Source organism: Pan paniscus, chromosome 10, assembly GCF_029289425.2.
Source record: "Pan paniscus chromosome 10, NHGRI_mPanPan1-v2.0_pri, whole genome shotgun sequence".
Lineage (NCBI taxonomy): Eukaryota > Metazoa > Chordata > Mammalia > Primates > Hominidae > Pan > Pan paniscus.
This window is the reverse complement of record NC_073259.2, coordinates 70,758,501-70,768,978: the sequence shown is the minus strand read 5'-3', so window position 1 is coordinate 70,768,978 and position 10,478 is coordinate 70,758,501. Positions and strand designations below refer to the sequence as shown.

General features: G+C 36.2%; 1 protein-coding gene across 8 annotated transcripts in view; it reads left to right on the top strand.

The window, feature by feature from the left end:
- RASSF8 (Ras association domain family member 8) overlaps nucleotides 1-10,478 on the top strand; it is a 77,426-nt gene that overhangs the window by 58,385 nt on the left and 8,563 nt on the right. For 4 of the 8 annotated variants that reach the window (XM_063593158.1, XM_055095834.2, XM_055095824.2 and 1 more), the window contains exon 2: nucleotides 1,438-1,605. In XM_063593158.1, coding sequence (XP_063449228.1) covers nucleotides 1,503-1,605 — 103 coding nt within the window. In that variant the 5' untranslated portion in view covers nucleotides 1,438-1,502. Of the gene's footprint in view, nucleotides 1-1,394; nucleotides 1,606-10,478 lie in introns of all 8 variants that reach the window. The other 4 variants (XM_063593157.1, XM_055095827.2, XM_034936153.3 and 1 more) reach the window with 1 other exon arrangement.

Below are 10,478 nucleotides of genomic sequence, written 5' to 3'. Positions count from 1 at the left end.
AAAGGATTTGTGTACCTTCTCTGGAGAAAATAATTAGGTTTATTCTCCTTCCCCTTGCATGTGTTCTGACTTATCTATCCAGGTGACCAGATGGCCTAGAACTGTCTTAGGTCTTTTAAAAGAATGTGCAAGGGACTAAGCCACTGTTTGTAGTAACTACTGTTTTACAAGAAAAATTTTTAGTGTTTTTAAAATAAGCTTTTAAATAAGCCATTAATTCTGAAATACCAGTGCCACTGTAAACCTATAAACAAATCCAAATGTTCTCTTAATTAAATCAATGTTTATTATATCTCATGAATTTTAACAACAAAGACGTGGGAAGACCACAAAACAATGGACAAACAAAAAATCAGATTGATTAGAGAATTTACATAGGAAGAGTTGAGAGTTTTTTTAAACCCACAGGAAAAAGAATTGTGATCATTTTTAGCAGGCTAGTAACATTCTTATCGTTACAGGAAATAAAGAATATTTGGTTTGACTATATGACAAAGTAAAAATTTCTGCTTTGCTTATAATGCAGCCAAATACAAAATCAAACACTGGGTAAACACAGCAAGTAGAACAAACGGTTAATGTTTATATTTTTTGAATAACTCTTGTAATTTAAGAAAACTATCAAACCCAGTTAAATGAGAAAAGGATAAACAGTTCACACATGAGGAAACTGTTGGTCGTCAAAGGAATTCGTTTCCTTCGACTAAGATTTTTTACCCACCTGTCCTCATGCTGTGCCTGGTGTTGGCATTTCAGCGGGAAGACACTCTTTGTCCTGTGGGGAGAGGGAGGCAAGGGACACATTTAAAACAGTTGTCAAGACATCATACATGAGAAGAGAGAATGAAATAATAAGGGAAAAAAATATTAGGAAGGCAGGCAGGTAGCAGTTTTTTTGTTTGTTTGTTTGTTTTAAATCAGGAATGTGAGCTGAGTAAGATACTTTGACAACTGTTCTTAAATTTGTTAATAGTATTGGCAAAACACTGCACACTGCAAAGTGGTTCAGTTTTATTGATAATTCCTAAAATGACAAACTTTTTTTCTTTAGTTTTGCCTCAGAAATTATCCTAATGAAATAATCCAAAAAGAAAAAAAACAGGACAGAAAAACAGCACATATATTGAATAGGGCTTGGCAACTAAATAGGAATTTTTAACCTAATGGAGCATGAGTTCATGATTAAAATTATGATTAAAATAGTTGTAACATGAAACACTGTCATGATAGGTGACTGTAGTTGCATTTGTGTTGCTTAATTCATTTCTGTAAAATAAGCCTGTGTACTTCAGTAAGATTATGATATGTTAAAATTTGTTTTGTGTAATACTTACATACTTACTAGAAGAAATGTTGATTCATTTTATTACAAGTGATTTTTTGCCCTTTTTTAGCTGACTACACAGACTTAGTCTTCTCCACTCCGTGTTCCTGCAGCTAGAGACATGACCTAACACCCTGATGACCACTCTCAGGGACCTTGAGTGACTGGCCGGTGCACCATGGAACTTAAAGTATGGGTGGATGGAGTTCAGAGGATTGTTTGTGGAGTCACTGAAGTCACAACTTGCCAGGAGGTTGTCATAGCCTTAGCTCAAGCAATAGGTAAGTGAACTCTGTGGGTATCTGAGAAAAGTACATTGTACTTTCTTTCGTTGTATGTGTTTGTTTTAAATATAGATTTCTAGGGGATTTTGTTCTTTTGGTTCCATAATAAGTCTCACAGGCACTCTTGTACTTATTACAGTTTGCCTGTGTTTAGGTAAATCTGTGATGATGCTTGTTCTCTGACACCCCTAGATTTTACTAACCCTGAGTTAACATCTACACTGCCTTCTCCTCTCCTGTTGTTCAGCCTAAACAGTGACTTCTGACACTAAAGATGTTTCCATGAGCCAAAATTTAGACCCAGATTAAGAATTTAGTTTCTTAGTTCCCAGAATCCCTCATTAGGAAAAATCCCACCTATTGTTTATTTCTCCATACTTTCAGAAAATACAACAAATGAAATAACATCGTTCTTCACTGGAAAGATAATTTATACTTTTAAAATCTTATGATTGGCTGGGCATGGTGGCTCACGCCTGTAATCCCAGCACTTTGGGAGGCTGAGGCGGGCAGATCACTTGAGGTCAGGAATTCGAGACCAGCCTGGCAAACATGGTCAAACCCGTCTTTAATAAAACTACAAAAATTAGCCGGGCGTGGTGGTGCGCACCTGTAATCCCAGCTACTATGGAGGCTGAGGAAGGAGAATGGCTTCAACCCAGGAGACAGAGGTTGCAGTGAGCCAAGATCATGCCACTGCACTACAGCTTGGGTGACAGCGAAACTCGGTCTCAATAAATAAAATAAAATAAAATCTTATTATACAGTGAAAATGAAGCACAGCTCTTGGCTTCATGTTATTCTCCCACCATGTTTTACCCTTTCTTCTTATTTATTTTAAGCTTATCTTCATCATAGTTTATGTAGATTTAGTTGCCTTAAATGATGAGGGCATAAACACCTGCATCAGAAAAACCAGCAATATGGGTCCAAGTTTATATTTGCATCTTAAGTCTTTCATTTAACAAACAGGTACTAAGAGGAAGCTGTGTGGCCAGCACCATGCTAAGTGTTCAGGGCCTCTTTGTCTTTGAGCTCCTTATCAAAAGTTGATTTTATGTCTCGCCAGTTTATATTGGAAGCATGTCAATTAGCTCAGCATTGAAATGAGTCATACTGTTGCCAAGGCACTTTAGCATTTGGTAGAGATGATTGTGCCACCTGTGTTGTGGCAGATGCACTGTTAGAGGTTTACAGTGCCCTATACAAGACAGAGACTTTCTTGTAATATTGACATCTTTTGATTTTTCCTTAAACACTATTGCACAAGAATATATTGCAGCAATGCTGAAAATTCTGGGCTTTCACATCCAGTGAAACTCTTTTTGCATTTGAGAATCTTATATATGTAGACTTAAGTTTAATTATTAAAGAGGAGAAAATTAAGGCATTTAATTTTTTCATGTTCTTTCTATGAGTTTATTTAGTAATTGTCACTATTAAGAGCTTCACTTAATTTATGTGAATTAAAATATACAGCTTTTTTTTTCTTAGTGAAGACTATGTTTATTAATCGTCAAACCTGGCTTTCCTTGTTATATTTGGGAATTAAGCCATGGACAGTACTAAAAAAGAAAAAAAAAGTAGTTTTTACAAAAGTCAAGGTAGTTGAGTAGTGCTATAAGCTGCATCTGTCCATAATGACACTTTTGTGTGTGTGTGTGTGTGTGTGTGTGTGAAGTTCCATTTTTTTTAAATTACACTTTTAAGTTCCAGGGTACATGTGCACAACATGCAGGTTTGTTGCATATGTATATATGTGCCATGTTGGTGTGCTGCACCCATTAAGTCATTTACATTGGATATTTCTCCTAATGCTATCCCTACCCCATTCCCCCACCCCACAACAGGCCCGGTGTGTGGTGTTCTCCACCCTGTGTCCAAGTGTTCTCATTGTTCAGTTCCCACCTATGAGTGAGAACATGTGGTGTTTGGTTTTCTGTCCTTGTGATAGTTTGCTCAGAATGATGGTTTCCAGCTTCATCCGTATCCTTACAAAGGACATGGACTCATCCTTTTTTATGGCTGCATAGTATTCCATGGTGTATATGTGCCACATTTTCTTAATCCAGTCTATCATTGATGGACACTTGGGTTGGTTCCAAGTCTTTGCTATTGTGAATAGTGCTGCAATAAACATACGTGTGCGTGTGTCTTTATAGCAGCGTGATTTATAATCCTTTGGGTATATACGCAGTAATGGGATGGCTGGGTCAAATGGTATTTCTAGTTCTAGATCCTTGAGGAATTGCCACACTGTCTTCCACAATGGTTGAACTAGTTTACAGTCCCACCAACAGTGTAAAAATGTTCCTATTTCTCCACGTCCTCTCCAGCATCTGTTGTTTCCTGACTTTTTAATGATCGCCATTCCAACTGGTGTGAGATGGTATCTCATTGTGGTTTTGATTTGCATTTCTCTGATGGCCAGTGATGGTGAGCATTTTTTCATGTGTCTGTTGGCTGCATAAATGTCTTCTTTTGAGAAGTGTCTGTTCATATCCTTTGCCCACTTTTATGGGGTTGTTTGCATAATCACACTTTTTACACAGAATTTCAAGGGGAAAATGTCCAGAGGTACCATGTATGTGCTTGCCCACTTGGACTACAGAGTATACTTATTTGTGAACAAGCCAAAAAGACATTTTAACTAAATCTACCCTCCTATTTTTACTTTCTCAATAACTCAATCCAAGAGCTGTTTAGAAAAGTTGACAACTTGAATACAAATGTTTTACGATATTCCTCCAAACTTGGCCAAACAACTCTTTCTGTATCGTAAATACTTCACTGAACTCAGAATTCATCTGGAAATGACTCCACTGGCAAGTAGCCGAGAGCTGTGGATCCTGATTTCTGTGGCAAGGTTTTATTAATTAGAGAAAATTGCTGCTCTGAAAAGCAACCCCAGAACTTCCAAGGCCTAACACAGTAAGTGGCTAGCTAGATTATTAGTAGAGCATGGACTGATGACCAGAACCACAGGTGGCTGTCAAGAATGTATAGTGAAGCAATTTGTAGACTGGTTTCTTAGGTTTAAGTGCGCGTCTTTGCCTCATGGGGGCACTACACACACACACACACACACACACACACACACACACACACACACAGTGTATTCTTGATTAGGAGTTACAGGTTTTTTTCTGGATAGTTAAAATTATTTTTAGGAAACCGTGGAAACTATCAAAATGACTTACTATGAAAATATGCACACAAGTTGTCAACCTGCAAATATATATATGACAGCTAAGGTTTTCTTCATGCTACTAATCAATCAAATTGAGTTAGCAAAAAGCTAAAAACAACATAGTTTGATGAAAGATGTTGAATCTATCTAATACTATAGGAAGAAATCTTTTCTACACTAATCTGACAATCTTGACAGATTAGATTTAGGTGATGGATGTAGGACACATGCTCAAATGATGACAGAATAACTAAAAGTGAAACCTTAGTTGAAACCTCTTCTTGGCATGAAGTGGTTCAACTGTCCTGCAAGAGTGCACTCGGAGTTTGTCACTGTACACCCTGAACTTTCTGAAACATTCCCAATTTAAATGTTCTAGTTTGTTTCCCCTGTAAAATATCTCAGAAATGCATTTTTTTCAGAGTCTAAACTGCTTCTCAAATCTAAGTGAAACAGAAAGCCTTTGACAGATCATCTATCTCAAGTTATAATGGAGAAAATGCATTTGCTTTTATCTCAAACCAAAAATATGACAAGGATGTATTTCTGCCCTCAGGCAGCTTAGAGCTTAACACTGAAATAAAAGTCCAGCTAACAAAAGATGAGAGAGGAAAGAAGGAAGAGAAGGAAATCAAGGAGATTGAGGAAAAGGATTTCTGATCCACAGTACTTTGATACTTGGTGTCATTGAGAAGACAAGGAAAGAAATATGTACTTTGTCATATTTAACTCTTAGTTTCACATGTAAAATATCAATTTTAGAAATTTAAAAATTGATTACTTTTCTACATTTATAAAGTAATATTATTTATTGTAGATTATCTTGAAATTTAGAAAACACAAAGAAGGTAAGAGAATCACTCATGATTCTACTTCCTAGCAATAAACAATGTTTTTTGTGTACCCATAGATGAGCTTTTAAAAAATTATACTCTTCATATGCTTTTTGTAGTTTTGAGTCTCATTGTCTCATTTTTCATTTACTGTATTGTGAATTAATTTTCCACATATTCATTTACAATTTTAATATTTATAACAATAGTCTAATTTTTTATTTTAATTAGCTTCTGTATTTTCCACGTCTGTAGAATATTATTTTAATGAATGTTAATACATGTTAATTCATAGCATGCATCAGTCAAGATGGGTTAGATTATGCTGTGTTAACGAACAGCTCCCAAAATCTTCTGGTTTGTAGTGTTTTCTACTTATTTTGGTTTATTTTTTTTTTAACGTAACCAGCACAATGCCCAGTAAATCACAGGTACTCTGTAACTGTTTTTTTGAGACGGAGTCTCACTCTGTCACCCAGGCTATAGTGCAGTGGTGTGATCTCCGCTCACTGCAAGCTCCGCCTCCCGGGTTCACGCCATTCTCCTGCCTCAGCCTCCCAAGTAGCTGGGCCTACAGGCACCCACCACCACGCCCAGCTAATTTTTGCTATTTTTAGTAGAGACGGGGTTTCACCGTGTTAGCCAGGATGGTCTCGATCTCCTGACCTCGTGATCTGCCCGCCTCGGCCTCCCAAAGTGCTGGGATTACAGGTGTGAGCCACCATGCCTGGCCACTATTTTTATTATGTTTAGTAGTAGTGAGCTTATCATATAATTCTAAGTAGACAGTAATTCTGTGATTACATGATATACACTGGGAAGATATACTGTGGATGATGTAACTATGGTTTGAATGCACAACTGGCTGACAGGTATATTCAGAGATAATTTTTTATTGTGTCGCTGTTATTCTAAGAAATACTGTGGGGTAAGAGTTATTTTAGTAGTTTCACTCAGAACTTAAATAGTATAGTAAAAAAAAATGTCATCAGAAAATTACTTAAAATTCTTTAAGCTTTTATTTCTTCACTGATAAGACGAGGATCGTTAATATCTATACTGCTTAACTCACAGAACTAAGATGATATATATAAAAGCATCAAAAGCATTTTACAGGCTGTAAGATAATAAAGTGTAAGTTCTGTTACAGAGATCAACGCTTACTGTAAGAATTCTAAGTCATTATGGAAAAAGCTAGTTGTGTTCACTAGAGTTTGCATAAGAGTCCTGGACTGTGTAATGTATTTTACAAAATTTTCATTAAAATATTTATAGCTCAAGAAGCAAAATATCTACTATCAAAAAAATTCAGTGCTGTTGGATAGCTTATCCTCCATAGATAAAGAATAAGTCAGGTGTTACTGACATTATTTCTCATATGTCCAGAAACCTGAAGATATGTTAGCATTAAATTCATAAGAGATTAGTGCCATTTCTTTGTCATGTTCTTTTGAATAATGTCCAATATTCATCTTTGGGGTGTGGAGGATTTGATACTGAAGAAAATATCAAATGTCAGTTAAAATGAAAACTCCAGAGGGTTGGTGATGAAGATGTTTAGTAGAATCTATTTCTCTAGAGCCTGGCACTGTTTCTGACACATATGTGTTGTTCAATATACGTTTGTTAACTAAATAGCAAGATGTAACTTTTAAATCATGATTTTGATTTATGACTGTAAGGAGAAATTTCCTAAAATTATAAAAATTGTTGGAGTATTAAAAAATGGTTGAATTCAGGGCATAAATTTCTGAGTGACCCTTGTTTGAGTTTTGGTGTGTATTTTCAAAATGTTATGTTACTTTATAGTTGTGTATTCTGCTTTCTTAAGTGAAAGTAAGCTGTTATCCTGTTTTCTTTTAATTTATGTCAATCAGTCATTCAATAAGATCTCATTAATGCATTAAAATCTGTATGTAAGTTTCTTCAGTATATAAATTTAATGATTCTTGGGATTAGTCTCAGTTGCTTCAATATTTAAAAGTATAATTAATATTTTTTACCCCACTAAATTGGATCAGAATTATTTGATAGTGTCACACAGTCCTACAATGCAAAAACAGCTTAAACTACAAATGCCATAGATAGACAGACAGACAGATAGATATTCCTTTTTATTCATTTTAAGATTACATCAAAATAGTACAGAAGGTATAACTGAATGTATCCATGTGGTCAAATACGCTAAAAGGAGTTTTGCAGGAGGAATCAGAATCTGTGTAAATGAAGGAAATAGAATCTGTAGAGCGCTGCCAAGTTATGGATATTAAAAACAGCGATTATGGAATTTAATTCCTATATAAAATATTTAAAACCCAATTTATATAATAAAATCAAATCTATTAATTCATTTGCCTTTTTTAAAAAAAGCTTTTTTATATTGCTGGATGGAATTTTTTGACCCAGTAGTACTAAATGTGCATTATTTAACAAAAGCCAATACTGGCAGTAAAAGCAATTCTAAATAACCTTCCAAGACATTCTCAGAGGGTAGCAGTACCAGTAAGCACTGGAAAATTAGTTTTATTTTTAATTATGAATAAATTAGGGTCTTTAAAATGTTTTGTTTAGTTCATATAATGTGATGATTCGGTTTTCCTTCTAAAGATACTTCATTGGGCTGATAGAATTGGAAAGAACTCTACCGGTTTATCTAACCCCTCCTGTTACCGAAGGAGGACACAGAGGTTCAGAGAAGAGTAAGATTCCTAAAAGCAGTTGATAGGCATAGTGCTATGACCTTTGAAGCAGTTTGTACACATGGGACAGTTTTAACATTGCAGATGTGTCATGTGGTTTTTCTTTGGGAGCAATTAGAGTAATTTTTAACCTGAAAATCATTGGAAACATTTTTTATTTCAAGAAGCTAATCTATTGTGCTAAGGTTTTCTTTTTCATCCCCCTTATTAGCCTGGGCATTTTGATAAATGTAACTAATATTACCTAGCACTTTTCAATTTCACAAACATATTTATATTTTACATTCTCACTTGAGTCTCAGAACCACCTTGTCAGATAAGGCAGTACTACTCTTATCCCACAGATGAGGAGACTGAGGCTAAAGGAAATTTAATTGTTCAGATCATGTAGGTAAGCACAGTAGGAGGCAGAGCCACATTTGAACCCAGACCTTTCTACTCCAGACCCTTTGTCCCATCTCTGTCTAGTTTACATAGTTGGAAGTTGCTTTTTAAAAGTCAGATTGTTGGGCAAGGGAGGGGAAAAAATAAATAAATAAATAAAAGATCATTGTGATGACACATCACTATTTAAAGGAATTCTGTGGTCAGCCCTTTTGTTATAGGAAAAATGTCTTACTAGCTACCACGTGTTGAATGCCTGCTGTGGGCCAGGCAGTGTGGTAGGTGCTAACCCTCAGAATCTGCGAAGCATTTTAGAAGGGAAGTTGTGCTGCTTATCTAGTAAGTAACTCACGTAGGATTGTTTGCCTCCAAAACCCCAACTTCCAGCTATACCCCAAATTCAGGTTTCCCTAAAGGAGAACACACTCATATGCTTATAGCAAAATCATTTTTTAATGTGCTCCTCATGAATTGTATACATGGGTGTTGATATTTACACATCTAGATTTCCATTTGTTGATGCTGTAATTGCAAAAATACTACTATTGGCTCAGAAGCTCATGAAATTTAAAAAAGAAAGCCAGGAAGGTAAATCAATAGCTGTTTATACAAGTATAATTGCTGGATGGTAGCGTTGGTTTTTTTTCCTTGTAATTATTTATGTACACTTTTCATAAAATTTAAATAATCTATCTGACCCACTCATCTTAAATGAAAATATTTAAAAAGCATGTTCAAGCTTATGGCATTATATTCATATTCTTCTGAAACTTTATCTTACTTTCATAATGATTAGATTCAGTATATTTTTCAATGTATATGTGATTGTATTCTGGTGTTTGTTTGTTTTGTTTTGTTTTTTTTGAGACAGAGTCTTACTCTGTCACCCAGGCTGGAGTGCAGTGACACAATACAGCTCACTGCAGCCTTGATCTGCCAGGATCAGGCGATTCTCCCATTTCAGCCTCTCAAGTAGCTAGGACTACAGGTGCACAGCACCATTCCCGGCTAACTTTTTCATATTTTATTTGTAGAGACAGGGTTTCGCCATGTTGCCCAGGCTGGTCTCAAACTCCTGGGCTCAAGAAGTCTGCCCACCTTTGCCTCCCAAAATGCTGGGATTACAGGCGTGAGCCACTGCACCCAGCCTGCTGGTTTGTTTTTAACAATATTTTGCTTTGAGTTTTTTTTTTTTTTTTAAGAAGAAGAATCTCTGATACTATCATATTACCAAAACTGAACAAGTCTTCTCTTCAGGCCCCTCTTTTTATATGAATTTGTTTTGAAGAGTTTTTTTCATTGAGCTGGTTTTTTGTTTGTCATGGGTGTCCAGGAACATGTCAGCTGTGTGAGCGATGGGTTGGTGGAGCACTCAGGTGGAGATGGAGAGGAGACCTGGGCACCTCCTGTGGCTGAGTCACAGTTCTCCACTGGTCCCCATGTCTCCTTTCAGGAGGAGAAGTGGGGCCTCCAGCCCTCCCAAGTTCTGATGTGGAAAAAAGCCGAGGGATTTGCACAGTGGAAATGTATTTGAGTTTTGAAGTTCCACCTAGTTCCTGGACCAGCCACTCATGCTTCACATGGTGATTCTGTTGTCCTTTGTTTCAGCTAGAAAATAAACTTTGTTCAGTCTTGCCCCAAATGAGAAGTTCTAGGCAGCCAGGTATTTGGCAAGAGTATAAGAGTCCCACCAAGTTTTAAAGTATAAAGTTGAATTTCTAAGCAAGCCTAAAGAGTATGTGCAATACACATCTTCTGATTTTA